The 23,835-nt window shown below is 36.1% G+C and overlaps 3 protein-coding genes across 4 annotated transcripts in view; 1 reads left to right on the top strand and 2 right to left on the bottom strand.

Annotated features, from left to right (window-relative positions):
• The window catches only part of cdc73 (cell division cycle 73, Paf1/RNA polymerase II complex component, homolog), a 74,396-nt gene extending 70,329 nt beyond the window's left edge, over positions 1-4,067 (bottom strand). The window contains exons 1-2 of the mRNA XM_079818571.1: positions 3,914-4,067; positions 1,053-1,158 (exon numbers count right to left, since the gene is read on the bottom strand). Of these exons, the coding sequence (XP_079674697.1) occupies positions 1,053-1,158; positions 3,914-4,044 (237 nt within the window). The 5' untranslated portion in view covers positions 4,045-4,067. The remainder of the gene's footprint in view (positions 1-1,052; positions 1,159-3,913) is intronic.
• Positions 4,068-4,727: 660 nt separating this feature from the next.
• Positions 4,728-18,311, bottom strand: ro60 (Ro60, Y RNA binding protein). Of its 2 annotated transcripts, none has more exons than XM_079818569.1 (9): positions 17,975-18,311; positions 16,690-17,273; positions 16,048-16,268; positions 14,795-14,941; positions 11,761-11,898; positions 11,546-11,662; positions 10,578-10,694; positions 10,341-10,484; positions 4,728-6,744 (listed from the first exon to the last, which is right to left on the bottom strand). In XM_079818569.1, exons 2-9 carry the CDS (start codon positions 17,252-17,254, stop codon positions 6,592-6,594), a joined length of 1,602 nt encoding a protein of 533 aa, XP_079674695.1. In that variant the 5' UTR covers positions 17,255-17,273; positions 17,975-18,311; the 3' UTR covers positions 4,728-6,591. The 2 variants fall into 2 exon arrangements, with proteins under 2 accessions (XP_079674695.1, XP_079674696.1); XM_079818570.1 differs by having other exon boundaries at positions 17,814-18,011.
• Positions 18,312-20,563: 2,252 nt separating this feature from the next.
• The window catches only part of abhd3 (abhydrolase domain containing 3, phospholipase), a 29,013-nt gene continuing 25,741 nt past the window's right edge, over positions 20,564-23,835 (top strand). Inside the window, exon 1 of the mRNA XM_079819907.1 lies at positions 20,564-20,882. Within this exon, the coding sequence (XP_079676033.1) occupies positions 20,721-20,882 (162 nt within the window). The 5' untranslated portion in view covers positions 20,564-20,720. The remainder of the gene's footprint in view (positions 20,883-23,835) is intronic.

Genomic DNA, 23,835 nt, shown 5'->3' with positions numbered 1-23,835 from the left:
TTGATGGAGATTTGTGGGATGCACATCCAGGACACAAAGCTCCCATTCCACCACATCCCAAAGATGCTCTATTGGGTTGAGATCTGGTGATTGTGGGGGCCATTTTAGTACAGTGAACTCATTGTCATGTTCAAGAAACCAATTTGAAATGATTCGAGCTTTGTGACATGGTGCATTATCCTGCTGGAAGTAGCCATCAGAGGATGGGTACATGGTGGTCATAAAGGGATGGACATGGTCAGAAACAATGCTCAGGTAGGCCGTGGCATATAAACGATGCCCAATTGGCACTAAGGGGCCTAAAGTGTGCCAAGAAAACATCCCCCACACCATTACACCACCACCACCAGCCTGCACAGTAGTAACAAGGCATGATGGATCCATGTTCTCATTCTGTTTACGCCAAATTCTGACTCTACAATCTGAATGTCTCAACAGAAATCGAGACTCATCAGACCAGGCAAACATTTTTCCAGTCTTCAACTGTCCTATTTTGGTGAGCTTGCGCAAACTTGTGCTCAAGGTTGTGTGTGTTGTGGCTTCACAAATGCTTTGCTGCATACCTCGGTTGTAACGAGTGGTTATTTCAGTCAAAGTTGCTCTACTATCAGCTTGAATCAGTCGGCCCATTCTCCTCTGACCTCTAGCATCAACAAGGCATTTTCGCCCACAGGACTGCCGCATACTGGATGTTTTTCCCTTTTCACACCATTCTTTGTAAACCCTAGAAATGGTTGTGCGTGAAAATCCCAGTAACTGAGCAGATTGTGAAATACTCAGACCGGCCCGTCTGGCACCAACAACCATGCCACGCACAAAATTGCTTAAATCACCTTTCTTTCCCATTCTGACATTCAGTTTGGTGTTCAGGAGATTGTCTTGACCAGGGCCACACCCCTAAATGCATTGAAGCAACTGCCATGTGATTGGTTGATTAGATAATTGCATTAATGAGAAATTGAACAGGTGTTCCTAATAATCCTTTAGGTGAGTGAGTTTATATATATATATATATATATATAACAAATACATAAAAAAATTGTTTTACTTACTGCAGCTCTCCGCACATAGGACGGATGAGGAAGATGCACATTGTTGAGCAGGAAAAGAATGGAGTCAAGAGTGTAGTACTCTTTAGGCTGTCCCTCTTTTCCAGTTCTGTAATGACATTAAATTGCATGGTTTTTAATATTTAAATTATATTTATATATATATATATATATTAGTGCTGTCAAACGATTAAAATATTTAATCGCGATTAATCGCATTAATGTCATAGTTAACTCACAATTAATCACAATTAATCGCACATTTTTATTTATTCTAAATGTCCCTTGATTTCTTTTTGTCCCATTATTTTTTCTTATTTTAATGCTCTTATCAACATAGAAAAGTGGATCGGCTTGCTTTGTTCAAATGTTTGTTTTATTGAAAACAACATTGGCATACTTTAGTGTTCGATTTCACACCAACATTCTCACTTGGAGCAAATAATCTCACACAATGTAACACTGCCCATCAATAAAAGGGTGAAACAAATACTTTGTTGCACAAACAGCCCCTTCAACAGCCCTTTCTAAGGGATCAAAACAGGGTGATACAAAATAAAATTACAAAGTGCACATGCAAGGTAAACTAGGACTCCGCCTATAGTGCAGTTAAACCAGGGGTCGCCAACTAGTGAACTCCGGTCCGAATCCGGACCGCGAAGCCTTTTGACATAATGAAACAGTTAACGTTGCAATGCTCACTGTTACTACGTTCAGACCCAGATGCGCGGTCAAGCATGCAGTAAAGAAGAGACCGATGGTGCGCTCACACCGGACGCGAATGACGCGACATGCACGACGCGACATGCACGCCGCTTAATCCGCGCCGCAGAATGTCTATTTGCGTCTTTGCATTGACTTAAATCACTCGCGCAAAACGCTTCATTCGCGTCTGGTGTGTAGGCTACGCACCATCAGAGCAGAAAGCAGCGCTCAAGACAAGCACTTTTAGTTGAAGACCCCTGAGTTAAACCATGGCTTAATACGTTTCTCATTTCGGCGTCTCACGCTTGCCATCCACGTCTACTCTTTTAATGGCCCAAACGAGTGCGGGCAGCCGCAGCGTGCCTGATGTTTTGTTTCCGGTCTAGCTACATCCGGAGTGGTGTTGTAGTTTTTCTAACGTTACTAGTTGTTGCAACAGCATGTGAAAAAACTACAAAGTTTGTTAGACCAAAAAGAACGTTAATCTCGCGATAAAAAAATTGACGCCGTTAAAATAGGTTTGCGTTAACGCCGTTAATAACGCGTTTAACTGACAGCACTAATATATATACACACACACACACACTAGTGCTTTAAATTGATTAATCGCATCCAAAATAAAAGTTTGCCCTTACATAATGTGTGTGTATTTTGTATAATTATTATGTATATATAAATAAACACACACACATGCATGTATACATTTAAGAAAAAAAACATGCAAATATTTCTTACATATATACACATATTATATAAACAAAAACTTGTGTTACATGCGATTAATCGATTTAACAGCACTAAAATATGTACTGTCAAAAGCTTGGAAACATTATTGTTTAGAATGATTTCTGAAGGATCATGACACTGAAGACTGGCGTAATGGCTGATGACAAATTCAGCTTTGCACAACAGAAATAAATTATTTTAAAGTATATTAAATTCTAATATTTCACAATTACATAAGAGATACTTGATGAGAATAAGAGACCTTTCAAAAACATTAAAAATAGCAATGTTTCCGAACTTTTTACCAGTACTGTATATACAGTGTATATGTATATACAGTGTGTAATATATATATATATATATATATATAGCCTGATATTTAAATTAGTGTGATATATAGTATCACACTAATTTAAAGATGGATAAAAACACATGCATATCAAATGATGAAATTAAATTATAGCTACATTAGAATAGTATAATTTCAATATAAAGAGGAACCTTTTTAAAAAAAAAAATCTCAAACCCTACACTGTACACGAAAAACACTAATTTCACACTAATTTAAAGATGGATAATAACACATGCATATCAAATGATGAAATTAAATTATAGCTAAATTAGAATAGTATAATTTCAATATAAAGAGGAACCTTTTTAAATAAAACTTTGAAAAAAAAATTCTCAAACCCTACACTGTACACGAAAAACATTTGACAAGTGCTCTCTCTGGTGACACTTATAATTACCAGACAAAAATGAAGAACTAACTGAACCTGCAAGCCCCTCATTTTAGACCCTTTCATTATAATACATACATTTCCCTGTTACAACCGTTAACAAAACTCTACAATCTTGTATGGTAAGATTATTTGACACATCAAAGGAGATCAGGTGGCTTAACTAACTTAACCTATGTCACAGTAATAGTATTAGATGGAAACATCACAGTACTTTGAGATACCATATGTCTCAAAATATTCATGAACTATGTTGTTTACATGCTACTCCAATGCACTATGCGGGTATAACATGTAAAAAAACATATTTTGTCATTTTTAGATCCTATTTCGTGGTACCAAATTAGTGGTTAGTGATTGATCAAGTTTTAAACTGTCAATCAGACCAATTTGGTAATGTTTTAACAGTAACAAATGAGAAGTTGTTGCGCAGCATCAGTGCAGCCTACAATGTTGTCTAGGAAAACAACTCAGTGGGTTTAAACGACCAGCCCAAATATTAATTATAGTCTATCGGTATCTATATATGCTTTTACACTAGCTTACAGACACAGTACGGCTTCTCCTTTTCATGAGCATTTTAACCCAACACGAGTTTCTCCACACGAGTCCATCAGTAAGTAGCGCATTAGCAGCTAAAGCAGCTCAGCTCAAAACAACACGAACAACTGAGCAGTACAAGCGCACACATACCCCCAAATGACATAGTTAGTCTTGACATTTTTTGGCCAGGAGAATTCTCCGAAAATAACTTCATCTCCTTTCGCAACAATCTCCTTTTTCTGGATGTTGTACTGGCGAAGAACACTCAACACGTCCGCCATGATCGCGCCTCCTCATTACGAGTGTTTTATTTAAGACCCGCGACTTCTGACCACAGGGCTGCTTCGAATAGTGCCTATGTCAAATTACTTCATTTAAAATCGTTATTATCATGTTTGTTGATCTTTAGCCGCAATTTGGACAATATAAGATGATTCAGTAAAGGGATCATTCACATGCGAATAGGAGTTATGAGTTCAAAAGTATTTAAGAATCACATGCACAGGTCAGGCAAGTCCGGGGCATCTAAATCGAGCAGCCTCTGTCAAGTATTAACTGAATAATTCACTAAAATGAACGTTACAAAAAGTTTCTATCATATTTTTGCAAACAAACACTCACTTTCAGCTAACGTCAGAAATACCTTAATAACTTATATATATATATATATTTTTGCAAAGCCTTTTACAAGCTGCTTTTTCATTTTTTAATAATTCTTATTCATTGCATCTCTGAAATGTGGGCAAAATAAGTATTTGTTTAGTAGTTCAGTTCCTAATTATCTTCTTATTATATTCAATTATGTTTTCTTTAAATAAATAAAAAATACACAACTAACACAATATCTCGTTTCCAATTCCATGATTGATCAATGTTACATTCATATTTTACATTACACAAACTTGCTATGATAGTCTGAATAGTAACATTTCAGAATAGAATTAAGGAGCATCACAAACAAATTACTCTCAAAAGGCTCTTTATTAATTTATAATTAATGTGTTATTAACAGAACATCTTTTATAAGACAGAATTGGCGAGAGGAAACATGAATTACCAATTTAAACAGCAATTTTGGCTTTAAAGACTAACATACTTTCAGTTTTCTATTATTTTATAGTGTTGTGCTAATAAACATTATGATGTCACCTTATGAAAGAAATGTATTGAACAATATAAACAAAAAATTATAAATAAACAAACTTTGGTAACTTGCCATCATGTTTCTGCAGTGACAAATTCAATAAAACAAGAGCAAATTAATTTAAATGTGTATCCTCAATTTGTAACATCCATGAGAGCATAGTCTTTTATTATTTGTCATATTTATTTATCCCATACTTCAAGAGGTTTAGATCTAAATTAACTCTAATATTACACAAGTAGAACAAAGGTACATTCAGTTTTGTATCTCAGAAAGTAACAGGCAGTAATTGTCTACAGACATTTTAGTGTTTGTTAGTTTGTGCCTACATTTTCATAACATAATTATTATCCTAGCAGCGTTAGCAAACTTATAACCTTGATTTGACCTTAAGAGGCACAAAGAGCAACAGAAAATGCAACTTTCTACACGTAAATTAATCTAGAATCAAGATCCATTAACAAACTCTACCACTCAATGCACATAACTCTTTCTTTCTCAATTTTGGATATATATATACGTTATTTAGTACATCAAAAGTGCGCCAAAGAGTAAACTGTAAAACATTCAACTAAGTCTTAAATAGACTGAAGTGTCAAGCCTCTCTTGAATCATAATAAGTTATTTGCGTTCATATATCAAATATCAAGTTACTGGACCACAAATCACTTGAGGTATTTTAACAATAAACATTACTGACAAGTCTAGTAACTTAGGGTCTGTTTGCACGACACAATTTTCAACTAAAAATGGCAAATGTTTTCTATGCGTTTTTGTCGTTCATTTACACAACAACGTTTTGGAGGCCTGAAAATGCAAAGGTTTAAAAACGGGTTTCAAAGGGCAAGTTTTGAAAACGACAACGTTGTAGTCTCTGTGTAAATAAAACAACAACTGTGACATCATGCTGCTCATGCATGTGTGGATTTTATTGGTGCGTAGTGTTTCTTTACAAAGGTGACATCGCCAACTACTGGCCTGGTAGCAGAATACAGCATTTTAAAAATTTCTTTAAATTTGCGGATCCATGTGAATCAGAATCGTTGTCGTCTGTATGCGGAAACCACGAAGGAAAAACGTTTCCATTTTTAGTACATTGTTGTCGTGTAAACGTAGGCTACATCAAACAGAAATTAAATTGCTCGATTTACATTTCAATGACCTTGCAAATGTATTTTGCTTCATATTTGTCTCAAATTTTTGTGGAACAGCTATGTGTGCACTTTCAGCTTAAAGTGTAATATTTTATAACATCTCATTATACTGAACAAAGCATGAATGAAGACTTTACACAATGAGCAAGGCCTCTAAAAATGCAGACAATTACTTCCAATGAAGGTCATTGACATGCATGAACTTTTCAAAAAATCGTGTAAAAGACATGTACTTCAACTAGGTTCTTCTTGGGAAGAAGCAAACATTTCATTTGACCAGGTTAAAATCATAAGGATATACTGAATAAAGATCAGTTACTTCATCAATTTGCTCCTCTTGGTTTTCACTGCAACCAACCCAGCCAGCTGGATATTGAATTACACTTGGACTTGATTCCAAACCATAAAAGCAAACAACATGATTATCTAATTAAAATGCAAGAACTGTCTTTTTTTGCATGTTGACGCGGGGTGCATCAATGTCCCGTTGTCCTTCAGAAATTGGCTGCATGCTACAAAACAAAAAGCTTTTAAATGACATCAAGTGCGAAGTTACGGATGACATCGACTGCTTGCGAGTCAAAGCCGCAGATGTCCAGCATGCCACGGTCTTCAGGGTCAGCGATGGACAGGGAGCTGGCAATCATTCCACACACAATCAGTTTGGAAAATAAACCACTTTTCTAAAAAAAAAAAGAAAAGAAAAAAGAAAACACAAACATGACATTTTCTCTTTAAAATGATAAACATTCTATCACTATTACCAAAATTAAAGCTGCACTATGTAACATTTTTTAAGTAAAATATCCCAAAACCACTAGGCCAGTGTTATATATTTTGTTCAGTTGAGTACTTACAATATCCCAAATGTTTCCAACTATTTGTAAATCGTGAGAAATTGCTATTTTAACCAAGGAACTGGGACGTTTGAGGGAGTCGTCTGTCCGTTGCGTCAGATCTGTGTTCCCCTCGGTTTCCGGTTTTATTTTGCAAAACGCTTTACTCTCACTGCAGTGTGCAACAAGTGTCATAGCAGACGCCGAGCGAATGCACAGAGTAACGTCATAACTTCACTTTCAAAACACTCAGATGTATCTAATACGATAATCAGAGCTGCGTTACCTCGTACTCATGACTGGAAAAGCGGAAGCCGGCGACTGTGTCATAATAAAAGTCCCGCTGGCGACTGTGTCATAATAAAAGTCCCGCTGCTCGCGAGGCATGTGTTGCCTTCATCTTATTAACAATCGCTCTTGCGGCCTTGCTCAGCTCCCACAACACTTGATCCTGCTCTGCTTCATACTACAGTAACGTTAATAATCACATCCATGAACACGATTTCTGCCTGAGTCCTATTTTGATTCTTTTCCACCGGCTAAGAGGTGAAGACCACATGTCCCAAGATTCTGCGCTCAAACTTGCCGTCATCAAACTACGCCTTTGTTTTGAACAGGCAACCTCTAGTGGATGGAAAAGTTACATAGTGCACCTTTAAGAAAACCATACAAAAATAACGACTGTCAATTGATAAAAAAATGTATCATTAAGCCAATTAATCTAATTGTAGACTGCTTGTGTATGGTTTGGGGGTCAGAAATATTTTCCTGAAGATTTGTTTAAAAATAAATGAACACTTTTATTCAGCAAGGATGCATTAAATGTATTAAAAGTGACAGTAAAGACATTTATAATGTTACAAAAGATTTCCATTTCAGATAAATGCTGTTCTTTTGAACTTTCTATTCATCAAATAATCCTGGGGAAAAGGTATTATGGTTTCCATAAAAATATTAAATAGCTCAACTGTTTTCAACATTAATAATAATAAATGCATCAAATCAGCGTATTAGAAAGATTTCTGAAGGATCAAACTGAAGTAATGATGCTGAAAATGCAACTTTGACATCACAGGAATAAATTGCATTTTAAAATATACTGTAGTAAAATAGAAAACAGTTATTTTAAATTGTAATAATATTACACAGTATTACTGTTTTACTGTATTTTTGATTAAATAAATGCGGCCTTGATGAGCAGAAGAGACATCTTTCAAAAATTTGAAGAACATTTTTATTTAGACAGTGTAAAATGTAGCTCTAAAAGTCAGTATATTTCCATATATGTGTAATATATATATATATATATAATTGCACTAAATGGGTGTTAAATTGACAGCCTTATATATAATTGCACTAAATGGGTGTTAAATTGACAGCCTTATTAAAACATATTACAGAGAGCATTTAATATAACAGTGTTAGGGGTGACCCTGAATAGTCCGATGCTTCAATATGAGGAGTCCGATTCGACTACCAATCTCACAGTCGAATCTTCGCAGAGGTGTTATGAAACGAGGATCATGCCATTTTGGCTATATGGGGTGAGCAGTAGCCCCTTATGAAGATGACGTGATTACTCCACACTGTTTAAAGTAAGGTTTTTAATAGTTTTTCTATTTAAATATGCCCTAAGTGATCATCTTTGACCGTTGTGCCGCATCTCACAGCTTTTTCAGCGCGTCGCACTCGAGACCCAGCCTTCTTTTCCATTCAACAGCGTTGCGCTCTGCAGTTTGATACTATTACACGCTTTTCGTGTTTTTAAGAGCAAACACGCTTTCTATTTGATCAACCCCTTGCCTTTCACTCAGACGTCAAAATATGTTGTCAAATTGAAGAGATTTTTCTCCTACTTCCACTTTTACTTCAGTACATATTTTCGATGAGTTTAATACTTTTACTCCGATATTTTTTATGTGCTGCATCGTTACTCGTTACAATTATAAAAATGTTACGAATCATTCCATTCCAAACCCACATTACCCCGCGCGCGCGAGAGAGAGAGAGCGTGAGAGAGAGAGCGCGCGAGAGAGAGCCCCGCGTGCCCGCGCATTCACTGTCTTTAAAACAACACGAGCGTCTTGCGGTCAAATTGCTCTCTATTTGTTTACATAGTTAATGTGCACTGTGAAGTAACATATACAAACAATGAACAGCTGTATTTTTATTAACTAAGATTAACAAAGATGAATAAATACAGTAACAAATGTATTGATCATGGATAGTTCATGTTTGTTATTAGTCTAATACATTAACTAATGTAATGTTAACAAATCAAACCATATTGTAAAGTGTTACAAACAAATAATTTACTCAGAACACCTCTTGAAATGAGAATATAAGTGTGCTTACCCCATTTTTTTATAGTAAGAGTGTTTAGTACGATTTAATATTAATGAACTACAGTATTTTCAGGTTATTTATATGGCAATGTGTAGAAAAATTACCTACCAACATTGTGATTGTCCTTTAGCTTAATCATTTGAAATAATAAAAACATCATGATGTTCAAACTTTTGACTACTTTCTTTAAAAACTACATAACACAATACTTGTACTTTTACTTTCAGTACTTGAGTAGTACATTTTAAAATAAACTACTTGCAATACTTAAGTACAAAAAAAATGTGAATACTTTAGTACTTCTACTTAAGTGTGGAACTAAAGAGCACTTCAACTTCTACTTTTTTGAAGTCACTTTTTTGATAAGGAACTTGTACTTTTACTCAAGTCTGTGTCTCTAGTACTTTCTACATCTCTGAGTACAAGTGATTTCAAAAAACATTTCAGCCAGTTCTAATTCGATTTTTGGGCGCTGTGGACATGTTTAGCTAAAAGACTGGCTATACTTTCGTTATTTTAATAATTTCTTTATTTTTATGTTATTTTTTTGATCACTCGGGGTTATCTAATTTAACTATTTATGGCTTGTGTTTTGAATATATGTTTTTTAGGCATTTTGACTTATTTAGTTTTTTTTATTATTATTATTATTAGAAAGATAACTTCTGTTCAAATGTAATTCTACAAATACATTTTTGATTGTTTTTCGGTGCATCGATGTTGCACTGTACTCGGAGCCGCTCGCACAGGCAATTTAGCCAATTTAATTAGCTTTGCCGACATGTTAAATGCAAATCCTGTCTGCAGTGTGGCCTTTCTACAGTTATTTATTTGTTATGTTTTAGGTTTATTGATCCAAAATGTTTTTTTACATTTTCTTCTATATCTTTGTGTGATGTTCTGTACATTGTGGCTTTAAAATGTTATGAGGAATCATTTTATGAATGTCCCTCACACACACACACGATTTGACTATCAGTCGACTATAGGCAAGACTTGACAATACTGATTCGACTATGTAAATCCTTAGAGGACACCCCTAAACAGTGTAATACGCTAAAGACACATTGCTACATTCCCTTTCAAATTGCACTCACTTGTCTATACTTCTTCAGTGTTTCCGCTGGAATTTCCCTCCCAAGGGTTTGATTATTGGTGAAAATGATGAAGACATCCACAGTTTTCTCATTCTCTGAGGCCCAAGTGATGGGTAAGGCACAGTCTGTACTGCCACCAGGAGTCTAGAGAGAAGTCACATGTAGATTAGGATTACAGATGTAGTAAATGTAATAATTCATTATATAGCATGAAATGTTTTCTCAAAATCTTCTTACCTGGATGAGCTGTGCTGCTACTTGCATAAGCGTCATATCAGAAGAGACAGTACAGGGAAGAACACTTCCTTCAGAGAAAACCACAATCTGTGCGTTTAGCTCCGTTTGTGCAATTACCTGCAATTAAAAAGAGAACCATTAAATATCTTCGGTAGTTCACATTTTTATATTTTTATATTAAGCAAATTTTTTATACTTTGTTTATCAAGTAAAAGGCCTTTTAGTATAATTGTAAAAATGTCCACCTAGAGGTTGTGGTTCACGTGTCTTTTGCTGTGAAATCTTTACTGATTTTTTTAAAAAAGTAAACATAAGAATAACTTTTATATTGTTGGCAATATTTCAAGATGAACATTTACTGGACTGAAGCAACTTAACTTAACTTAAAGGTTAACTTGATTATCCATACATTTTAAAATAATTCATATTAAAATTGGAGTATTAAATGATACGTCAGAAACACTTATCTGTCAATCATAATTGTGCTGTATTACATTATATGTTTAGTCCTCCACAATAACACTACAGAACTTTGATCATAACACTAAGCATATAAATAACTTACTACACCATATTATTGACAGATATAGAGTCACAACTGATATTTATATGCCTTTTTTGCATCATATTGCATATTTTTGTTCTGTTTAGGATTTAAAAAATATTCTCATATTCTTCTATATCATACAATATGAGCCATAAAAAAGCCTGATGTGTGCAAAATGGATTTTTCTGACTATTATTTCATATGTCATCCTTCTTTACAGGGCTAAAGGTAAATCTGCTAAATGTCCATTTTGTCCACTTTTAGAACTTAACTAGCAAAAAAGGATATGCAAGGAATATGCAGCCACACACACTTCCTCCAAGGACTAAATATTAGCTTAAAATATGACTTCAGGCTCTTTACAGACTTCACTGTATTTCTAGAAGAGGATCTGAGTAAGTTTGCAGTGGTGTAGTCTTACCATGCACATTGCCGCTGCTACTGCCACAGTGCTGATGGAGCTACCGTGCGTCACGCTGCTCAGAGAAGAACTTACATCAACTGCCACCAAAAACCGCATGCCTGTGGGCTCCACGTTCTGGAGACATAAAGAGTCACAGGTTGACATCAGAATTTGATTTCTATAGTACCTCAAAAACAAATACGATACACAGCTTATTTCAAGGTGTCACTCACTGAAATAGTTTTGCAGAAGGCGCAGTCCAGAGCTTGAACAATGTCTCCGTCCGGCTCCCATTTCAGTTTGCTACGCTTCCCATGACCTCTCTTATAGTTTTCAGATGCCACAAGAATGTTGAACGGCTGTGTTTTTGCCTGAAATAACACACACGTTGAAAAATGTAATGTAAACATTTATATTATATTTAAGTATTTAGATATATTATATTTCATTTCAAATGTATGAATTAGAGCTGCACGATTAATCGTTAAAAGATCACAATCTCGATTCAAACGCCCACGCGATCTCATTCCTAAATGACAATTTGATAAAATCACACCCGAACATTCAAACTGCCGCTGAGCCAGAGAGAGCAGTTGGCGTGCATAGGTATAAAACAACTCCACAAACAATCTTTTCAACCACACAGTATAAGACAGCAAGATAGTTTGGATATAAACTCTGATGTCTAGCGGTAGCGATCAAAATACAGCAAATAACTTTTTGAAAGTAACTTGAAACGTCAAATAAAGATTGTACTAATTACATCATTAGACCAGTAGGTGTCGACAAGTGACTCGTGTTTTTGGCGGAGGTTAAAATAGATGCACGTTGTGTCCGAGCCCGGCCCGGCCCGGCCCAACACATGAACTATAATTATGAGCCCAAGCCCGATTTAAACCCGACCATTTTTTAATAAGTGGGCGTTCATCGAGAACGAACCTGTAATGAGCGAAGAGGACCGGTGTGACGCTCACAAACCCCTCACCGGTAAAATGACGTTCACTCAAATCCCGCTCAGATATGACTTTTATCTAGCCTGGATGCCAGCCGAACTTAGCCCCGCCCACAACATTTGAGTTCGGGAAGTTCGGTCTGCTCATCCATTATGGAGCAACTATGCCCGAACAGAAGCTATTCGGACCAATCAAATTGTCAGGGCGGGCTTTAGACGATGATGGACAGATGATAAACTGTAACGTCAGCATCCACATCACCAAAGAGCGCTTGGGTTGAATTTGTTCTAATCCTAAACGCAGAACTTGTTCATATATGCATTCGCCTTCACTATTTCTCTCAGAAATGATGATCGTGTTGGTAAGCACTCTGTGTATCCTTAAATTATTTTTTACAACACCCGCAAACATCGTTTACACTCATCATCTTCCAGTGTGCGTGCAGACAGGGGTGCCAAGTTTTCACAACAAAACCCGCCCAATTGCTACTCAAAACTGGGGGGGGGGGGGTCTCCGGAAAAAATGGCGTTTGGGGTAAAATATGTTTTTTTGGAAGGGTTGCCTAGGTTCCTGGGTCTAAATATCACATAATTGGAGTCGCTTCAACCCGCGGACATGGAAAAATTGCCTGCAGCTGGCAACACTGTGTGTGCAGTTGAGTTTTGTTGACATTTGACAACTAACGTTATGCATCGCTCCGTTGCTCTGATTGGTTGTAGGTCTATCCAATTGAGGTCTTTCCTGGTTCGGTTGAAACACGCCCCATAATCACAGCCCAACGGAGCAGTGTCAGACTCATGACTAGAATTGAGTATGACAACGTCAGGCTAACATTTATCTGTACTGTAGCCTACTATACTTGTTGTAGTCATTAAACAATGTATTTTGTTTCATATTTATGTTTAAATATTATGATGTTATTTTTAAATTTTATCTGATTATGAAAAGTGCAAAGATGCGAGTGGGTCAGAAATGATTTTTGGTGGTTATTATATTTTGTTTAATATTAAGTTTTGTTTTGTAGAAAGCCTTTCTTTAAAGTGAATTTCGTATTGTATAAATTGTATCTTAATTTTAATCAAGGTTTCAACAGCCAAATGCCTGGATTTAATAAATAAGTATCAAATAGGCTATAGCAGACTATAACCGTGACTTGAAGGTGCGGTAGCGATCACTTTCATTGCACATGAACTGGAGCGTGTCTCATAAATAAACCGAAACTCAGCAGGCTACTTGCCTCACAGACATGAGAATTATGTGTATAGAAAGCTTGAAATGTCCACTTTTAAACGAAACAATTCGAAACGAAAAGAAATAGGCTAGTTAAGCAATGCGCACTGTTCACACGAGCAGCTCGTGACTGGCGTCTCGGAGCGGTTCTGTTCAGAATGCTGCGCTTCAACACTGCATGTGGTGTGAGTTTACCACACATTTTTAGACTAATCCTGACTTGTGCAACTTTGTACACATTTGTTTCTTAGTTGTAGTATTAGTTCTTACTTTGCTAGATTATATACAGTATATATATATACTCCTCGTTTTTGACAGAGCGAGGAGTTAAACGCAGTCATTGAATCATTCATTCAAGAATCCATTCAAAAACACTGATTCGTCCAGTAATTAAATAATTGAACTATTTATGTCATTGAATTATTAATTCAAACCAAATATATATAAAACATTAATTTAAATTAAAATAGACTGCACCAATTAACATTTTGTCAGAACCTCTAGTAAATGTACATGTTATTTTGTTTAGTAGTCCATTTAGAATCATGGGAGAATCGTGATCTTGTTTTTCTTAATTAATCCAGAATCGTGCAGCTCTAGTATGTCACTAAATTAGACATTAAACATATTTAATATTATTATTACAAAATAACAAACACAGCATCATTTATTTTAAATAAAGATAACACTTTCCCAGCAAACCATATCACAAAAATAAGTTTGTTGGGTTTGTGATTATAAAACAATAAATATATTATTACTTATAATGTTCATAGTTAATGTGATGAACTACACCTGTGGTTACTCTGTTAGGACACCTGTGTGAACTTGAGGAGAACTGACTTCATACATCCACTAAAAATCACCAAAACACCAGTTAATTAAAAGTCATTGGAAAACGGCTCCGAAAAGTTAGTTCTGATATGTGCAGGTGCCACATAGTTCTAGAATTTTGCTGTTTAATAAATTGACATTTATGATTTTTAAGGGTCCCAAAGCTATAAATAGAATAAATTATATGATTTCAAAATAGCATTGCTGGATGTGTCTTAAAATTATGTTGTTGTTGTTGTTGTAACCTGACCTTTTTCAGGGCAGTCTCATCCTGAATCCTTTCACAAACAGCTGCAACATCCGGACTTCCTGGTGCCAGAACCTTGTCTGCTGTCAACTTACCCAAATGCTTCAATAAAACAACCACTGGCATCTCTTTTAGCAATGCTTTCCATACCTGAAAAGGACCAATAACTACATTTTCATAAAAAATGAAGATGACCTTTCAGCCTCTTGTGCGCTCATCATGTACATTCACTGGTAAGAAAACTGCATATACAGAAAAATCAGAAAAGCACAACAACAAAAAAGGGTTTATTTCTGTAGTTTATCTTTGTTGCTTTATACTTTGCATTTCTATGCTCAAACTAGGGCTGTCACAACCAGTGTTGGGGGTAACGTAATCAGATTACTTGTTCAAGTAACTAGTAAAATAATGCATTACTTTTAAAATTACAACAAAACAACTGAGTTACCATTTCAAATAAGTAACACAAGTTACTTTGCTTTGCCATTTACTGACTTACACCTCTCCTGTCCCCATGTTGAGAGAAATCAGGATTACGGTCAGTATTGCTCAAAATGAATAAAAATAGTGAAACAAACTCAATAATATTACAAAAATCTGCAATAACTAAATATGTTAAATAACATAGATATACTTTATGCATTTAATCTCACTTTATTAACCAATGTCTTTGCTGCTGAACTTCGATGATCCAATTAAATTATACTAATAAGAGAAAATTACTTCACATTTAAACATCACATTTGTGTTTATTTTTTTTGTTTTATTGCTGAAGTGTGTTAAACTTGTGCATCCTATTCTTCAGTGATCCAGAATGGAAGCACAGCTAAAAAGTTTGTTTGCACTGCGCCATCTGCTGTACAGGAATGATTTCCTTCAGCCTGCGGCTTCTTCATTTCACTTTTGGTGTGAAAGGGCCTTTACGTATGCGGAAAATATAACTTTTTTTAACAAACAAGCAAGCCTAGCACAGGTGAGAAAAAGTAACGCAAAAAGTAACTACTTCTTTAAAAAGTAACTAAGGAATTAGTTACTTTTGTAAGGAATAACACAATACTGTAACGCATTACTTTTAAAAAATAACTTTCCCCGACACTGGTCACAACACCAACATTTCAGCAGTTGATAGTACCAATAAAATTTCACAATACTTGATACACATTTCAATACCACTACAATATTTAATAGCAACTAACATACATATGTTATATGTTATATATATATAATTTTCTATCAAAATGAAATGTGGTTCAGACCTCTTTGGACTTCAGGTGGTTGGTCAGAACCTGCTCTTTTTCCAGCCTCTGCTCCTCAATAAGATGAACGAGCTCCTGTTCATCGGTCGAGTGTTTGGCTTTCTCCACAGCTTCCAGATATGCAAAAACCTTCTGCAGATCCTCAGAGATCTCTTTATCACCATACGCTTCCTGAACCCCTTTCCATCCTTTTGTGATGTATTTGCAAACAATAGCAACAGCTGTAGAGAACAAGAACACATACTTAACTTTCATCATGTGACTTTTGACCCAAGAAGTCAGACATTTAGTTCTGACTATACATCCTTTTTTTATGTGTAAAAAAAGCAGATAAATGCAAAAAAAAAAACTGTGATCAGTTAATACTACAACCTAATATTAATAATAGGACTCAGAATAAATTAAAATGATTTAATCTAATTACATTATATGATATTAAAAAAAATATCTCATTGCATTTTTATTAATTATTATTATTTTGATTATTCTATTATTTACACATTTATTTTATCTATATAACAGTAGTTAGAAATAATTTAACGGACATTGCAAAAATCGTCTTTAGGCGTCAATAAATGGTTTATTTCCATAAGATAAAACATTAGCCTATCACTGTTCACAGCAAATTTTGCAAGCACTCACTGTCATTAGTTGGCTTCATGTGGGACAGCCTGAGGAGGTCCTGGTGGGACCAGCCTGCCCTGTGCTTGCACTTGGTCACGGCCTGCGCCAGGCTCATACCGTCCTGGCTGTTGTACCAATCAGTCACGGCCCTCCGCAGAGCCCGGCCCCACATCCCAGAGCCCTCTTTCAGCTCTTTCTTATACTGCACAAATGTGAAGAGCTGCATGGGCGCTCGACACAGTTCCTTCAGTGCCCGTAAGGCGGCCTGCCTGGTCTTGCAGTCTGCATGCTGTGAGCAGACAGCCAGGGCAAAGAGGCTGGGGTTGGGACGGACAGCGTGGCCCTCCAGATTTAAGCGTCTGATCTCCTCCAACACCTCACAGCCTCGTCCCCCCTCGATGAACTGCATCAGGGACAGGGCGTTCTCTATACCCAGAGGGCACTCTTTAGTGCTGTAAGTGGCACTCTCAGAGCCGTAACAGAGGAAGCGGCGCAGACATACAGCTGCGGTCACTGATCTGCCCGATGACTTCAGCACCTGTTCATTAACAACTGACAGTTGTTCTGGAGATGCCGGATCCATAATTAACCGTCCTTCAGTCCTAAAGACAGACCACAGTGGTTAACATTAAACTATGAGCACAGAACATCACTGTTTTTTGAAAATGTGAAAATGCAGAAAGTTTTCTCTGATGGGTAGGGGGTAGAAGATTATATAAAAATAATTATGTCTATGGAAAGTCCCCATAGAACATGAAAATACAACGTGTGTGTGTGTGTGTGTCACATACGTATACAATCACATTTTGTACTTGTTTTGTACCAAGTGCTAGGTATTAGTAGTGATGCAATGACTTTTGAAGTCCAACTTGAGGTAATGCACATCTAAGTACACTTGTCTGTAGCTTTTAATATTTTTATAAACCACTGTATATTTTTAAAGGACCGTGTGAGATTGTGCGCATCATTTTGTTTTGTCAGCTTTATGAGGCTCAAATCACTAGCGGCTTTAATCCTGTTAGCCAGTTAGCCAGGGCGAGGAAAGCCTGCACAAAATACACCCATTTAGCCAATAAAGTTCATATTGAACCGTTCCATCACACCCATAATAAATCACTGATCAACAACATGAAGACCACAACCTTTTAAATCAGACACACATGATGAAGGGAGGGGTGGACGGAGATCAGTTAGCCCGATGCTACATACATCACTCTCTGATCGCTCATAAACTCTTTCACTGCATAAGTACATATCTTAAAATCCAGCTGACAAACTTTGAATAAGTCTAAAAGCTCACTACCTGCTGTTATCCTCAGCCAAAGAAAGTCTCTAGATCTTCCCGAGAGTTACAGCTCCTCCCTTTAAAATCAGACTCAAGGAAGAAGAGAAGAGCGCAGATTCCTGACTGAGCTCAACACAATGGCCGTGTTTCAAAACCTAGTGACCTTCCTAGCTAGACATCATTGACGGGTATTAGGAGGCGATCTGCGTGCTAATTTAGTGAGGTTTCGCGCCTTCCGAGATTTTTTTGAAGAATTTAGTGCTATTATATCAAGACTCGGAACGCGCCTATTAATGCCTTAAAACGCTGTCTATGTAGGCAGCTCACTCGGGTTTGAGACACAGAACAAGACAACGTTCCAACCAGCAGTAGCAAAAATAAATATAGTTTTTCTGTTTGTCCACAGATAATAGCGAAATTTTGATCAAATATGTTGACAAACTGTTCGTCAATAAAACATTTACCATGTAAAATGTAGCCAACTCGTAACAAAAGCTCTAATTTTCCTATTTGGCTAATGTTAACAACGTCCACAGCAGTGTAGGGACGCTATTGACCATTAACTGTTTTGGTCAAGGTTACTAAAGTAAACATTGTCGTGTATGTTCTTCTCGCCGCTATTTCATGATGGTTTATAGAAAATGACTAATGTTTCTAAAATAACTTTTAAGATTTTTTTTTTCTAACCATGGAACATCATGTATGTTGCATGTGTTATTTATTTGTACAATTAAGATATTTTACCATTAACATTTTACAATAGTATACAGAATAGCATCTGTTTGGAAAAATAATAATAATAATTATATATATATATATATATATATATATATATATATATATATATATATATATATATATATATATATATATATATATATATATATATATATATATATATATAATTACAGTAATTCTTTAAAGCCCAGAGCATGTACACTGTTATGACATTTTCATTATTTTAATATGAAAAAAAAATGTTGGGGAAAAACAGTATTTTGGTTGATCTGAAGTTAAAGTGAAGAAAACCAAATATTCATTTTAAATTTGATTTAAATATGTGACCAAATAATGTGTTGTATTGTCTTTGTATGTTATTTATTTCTATAAAAAGGTTTAACTTTTGCCATTTCTTTTATTTCCTTCGCTACATGAAGTTTACATTTTATACTTTTTTATTTAAATAAATGTATTAAAAGCAACATTAATGCACATGAAACGCGTCATCACAGCTCGAGCTGCTAGGCGCCTCTCGTCTCTACGGTACCTATTTATTTCTATGAAAAGACTGTTCCAAAAAAAGCTTATATACGAATACTGCATACTAATAGTGAAAAAGACATTTCAGTTAAACAGAAAAAAGCAAAATAACCAATTAAATTCTACAGAAAAAGAAAGGCAACACAACACAGATTGACTGAACGTTGTCGTCACTAGAGGGCGCGATTCTGCAGCTTTTCTGTCCAGCCACCAACCTTCTGTAACCAGTTAACTTACCTTCTGTTATTTTTCACTATAGTTAATAAAATATCAATAACAATCGCATTTTATATTACTGCTTTCCAATGCTCTTAACCGGATGTTAAGCCTGTTTATATAGACATAGCAGAAATCTAAATGCCTGCAGGCAAATGAGCAAGGTCAACCAGGACAACCAACGAACTCAAATGCTTGTGCTGGAGATTAATAGTCTTGTGCGGGTGTAAGGTCAACAACTGGAAAACACACAGGGGGGCGACACTTGTGAATATTAATTAGGTTAGACAGACGTTGCTTAGTAACCTTCCTTAAGTGTCCACTCACATACCCTAATTAATATACATGAGCAAGACCGCAGCATAGTAGGATTCTTACATTCACCGCTGAGCCGCATTCAAAAGGTTCTTGATGAAATGTGTACATTTCAGAACTTCACCGTTCAAATCCTCGTGTATCAGAGCTTGTTCTCTGACACGCAAATGGAAATTCGCTCAAGCAAGCAGTCCCAGCAAAATGCGCACAGAATGTCCAATCATGCAACCACAAACTATTCTGATTGGTTATTTTGCTTCTACGCTGCGTAAAGTAACACGTATCACGGTACGCCGTTTTAAAAACCGTACAGTGTAGATTGCATCCAGCTGTTTTAATGACCCTAAAACTGCTTTACATTTATTTTGGCATTGCATTGACTAGGCTATTTAATTTGTTGGTAAATACTGATATTTCTTAATGTGGTTTGAAAATGTACTTGCTTTTACAAATTATCCTTAGGTAGGCCTACATGCAAAAAATATATAGATACATTACAAACAAATGAATGTAGAATTAACCAATATTTATGGTTTTACTGTGAGACCAGGCAATATTAGACCTATGTATTAGACCATATTCGAAACAGAATAAATACAAAAAAAATTTTTTTTAGATTTAAAAAGTATTTATTTGAGCTATATTTATGTTATTCTTTCGGAACTTTGTTTTCACCTCTACCATTATGGGTTTATAATATAGATGTCGTTTTCGACCACTTTACATTGACGCAACCCAATCATACCATGAACAAGAAGTGCCGAGTGGTAAGCTCCGCCCCCTTCGACTTCCTTCTGTTTCCCATCTACCGGGGCTGCATTTCTCTGGGTAGCACTGCCTTGCTTCACAGAGCGCCACCCGCCTCCCGTATTTAAAGTCCTGTCTCCGTTCTGCTTTGCATTTGGACGCGCATCCTTTCATTCATCAGCAGCCCAAGCGTCTCAGTGGCCGGAACCGTGGGGTTTATAGGGCAATGATCTCACCGGAGCTTAATTTTAATGTATTTTCGAGTGACCTTTCACTTTACCTCAAAAACCAAGTTAAAGTCGAGCTATTCGGCTCTGGGGTTGGACTATCATTAGTGCTCGGATTCAGCGCCGCTTATGCCTGCTACTACCTGATCTCTGTGGCCAAGGTAAGGTGACTATACATCCACATGAGTCCACATTCATTTACAGTCTTACAGACTCGGATGCTCGTGCACGTGATTGGGTCATATTTGCAGCGGTTGACAGGGCCAATCAGTTCACGCGAACTGCCGGCAAATGATGTCATAATGCAAGGGGCTGTATTACGTCATTTTGGTCCTGTCAGTATTCTCTCTATCCGCTTGATGTAGTCCTACACGTGTGCATAGCGTATATTAATGTCATAATGCGCCTTGAAATATGTATTAAAGCTTTAATCTGACAAAAGGATCATGTTCGCTCTCTCGTCGGCATTTTAAAATATATGCACGGGGATGAATATTGCCGTAAGAGCATCCTTCCCCGTTTCTGCAGTAAGGAAATAAGTTTCGAGGTAGTGACAATGCACATTATATTCAATCCACTAGTGTTGTAATTTTCCAAACACTGATTAAATATTATTAAATATCAAATAATGATGGACGATCAAACGTTTAGGAGGACAACAATGTCAATTGTTCAGCGAGTTCAGTTCTCTAATGAATGTCAATATATATAAATAATGTAGCCTATCTGAATTGCACACATACAAAAATATATAGTCAAATTATTTTGCAAACTATTCTTTTTTGTATTATTAGTATATATCACAATTGTATTATATTTATTTTATAATAAAACAATAAAAAACATATATAATACCATATAAAATATTATTATCATTATTATATTTTATATTTATATAGAATTGTAATGTAATATGTATTATATAATATGATTATGGTCATAATTGTTATTATACACATACTAAAAAGTCGTTTAAATTATCCAAAGGCATTATGTATCAGGATTAAAATTAGGATTTTTTTAAAAAGCAATTATTAAAGCAACTTTCACTGACATATCTTAAAATGTGTCAGTCCCATTGTTTTGTCTCAAGATGCACATCAGTAATGTTTTTTTTCAAAGGCACATTAAAGGGTTAGTTCACCCAAAAATGAAAATGATGTCATTAATGACTCATGGCCGTCACAAACTTCTGCCCAGCCCCCCTAAAAAATTTGTGATTAACATTTATAACATAAAGGAGGCTTCGCCCTGTCTTTTAATCAGCGTGTTCTTCAATCCGCTGTGGCGGCGAATAGAGCGCACGTCAGAAGCAGAGGTGTGTGCGTTGATATGAGCTCTCATTGGTCTGTCGCCGCTCGTCAATGTCAAAATATCTGAGAAAACCAATCAAATCAGATTAGGCGGGCTTTATGTTCACAGAAGCTGCTGAGGCTGAGCACGAATTTTAGCAGCCGGACTCGACGTCAAGTGCGAGATATGTAGCTAAATTAAACATTTCATATTTGACAACTGCTTCTTTAAGTCAGAAATGTTAAACAAATGACAAAAATATTCAGGCAAATCAATAAACTTTTGTCTAATTTCGCCATTTTGATTTGAAATAGACCTATGTCATTTAACAAACAAGAAATATTAACAAAGCCGTTTTCTTCAGATTAGGCATAAGATTAATAGTAATAAAAGTGTGCATATTGTAAATTAATAATTCCGTGTGTAACATTCAGTAAATAAAAACTTCGTCTCTTTTCAGCCTGTATTAGGCATAAGATTAGTAATGAATGTGTGCATATTGGGAATTAATTTAATACATTTAGTTACCTAGCTTTCCTGTTAGCCTTCAGTAAATTAACATGTCTACGAAAATGATTCATAAAACATATAAATATCAGTTAAACATGTTTTACTGTCTTCACTGATGAAAATGGAAAAACTTTATCAGTCATATCTGCCCACTGACATGGTTTTCAAGTTATTGTTATCTATTTTTTTGGCGTTCAGAACATCTGTACATATGTAGATCATGGAAATCAACATTTTCTCGGGGGAGCAAGCCCCCGAACCCCCCGAACTACCTCACATTTGGGATCTCAGTGATTATAAACCTGCCTACATTGTGTGATTAAAGGAACACTCCACTTTTTTTGAAAATAGGCAAATTTTACAAGTCCCCTAGAGTTAAATAGTTGAGTTTTACCGTTTTTGAATCCATTCAGCCGAACTTTGTGTCTGGCGGTAGCACTTTTAGCATACCTTAGCATCCATCATTGATTCTGATCAGTCCATTAGCATCTCATTCAAAAAATGACCAAAGACACTTTCAAAATTTTTCCTATTTAAAGCTTGACTCTTCTACAGTTACATCGTGTGCTAAGACCAATTGAAAATGGAAAGCTGCTATTTTCTACACCTATATGGCTAGAAACTACTTACTCATTCCTGCGTAATAGTTGCGGATCTTCGCGGCCGTACCATGGCTGCAGCAGCACAATGATATTACGCAGCGCCTGAAAGTAGCCCCCAGCTAGGTAACTTTCAATGTGACCGGCACTAAGTTTGTGTAGTTGCAGAGAAAGTTTCAGGCTTGCAGCCGACAAATTGTGTTGTGGATTTACCTGTGTGATTAGCCATGGTTCTGTGTGTTGTAAAGGGCTGTGATAGTAAGGCGAAGGTGTATACTACCACCATGTTTCACAGAATACCAACGAATCATTGCGCCGCTGCAGCCATGGTACGGCCGCGAAGATCCGCGACTATTACGCAGGAATGAGAAAGTAGTTCCTGTAACGATGTAACTGTAGAAGAGTCAAGTTTTAAATAGGAAAAATATTGAAAGTGTCTTTGGTCATTTTTTGAATGAGATGTTAATGGACTGATCAGAATCAATGATGTATGCTAAGCTATGCTAAAAGTGCTACCGCCAGATACAAAGATCGGCTGAATGGATTCAAAAACGGTAAAATTCAACTATTTAACTCTAGGGGACTTGTAAAATGAGCCTATTTTCAAAAAAAGTCGAGTGTTCCTTTAAGGGATGTACAATATGGTCATGCAGAATAAGGCATTTTGCTTTATAAGTACTAATAAACAGCCAATATCCTAATATGCATACTA

Source organism: Gobio gobio (genome assembly GCF_949357685.1).
Source record: "Gobio gobio genome assembly, chromosome: 6".
Classification (NCBI taxonomy): Eukaryota; Metazoa; Chordata; class Actinopteri; order Cypriniformes; family Gobionidae; genus Gobio; species Gobio gobio.
This window is presented reverse-complemented; position numbering and strand designations above follow the sequence as displayed.

Bases quoted from the DNA above. Each gene is read 5' to 3' on its own strand.
- ro60 (XM_079818569.1), bottom strand. From the start codon at position 17,254: ATGGATCCGGCATCTCCAGAACAACTGTCAGTTGTTAATGAACAGGTG. The intron at 16,269-16,689 runs GTGAGTGCTTGC...TGTTCTCTACAG, and splicing joins CATGAAGCCAACTAATGACA to CTGTTGCTATTGTTTGCAAA. The intron at 11,663-11,760 runs GTGAGTGACACC...TTATGTCTCCAG, and splicing joins CCTTCTGCAAAACTATTTCA to AACGTGGAGCCCACAGGCAT.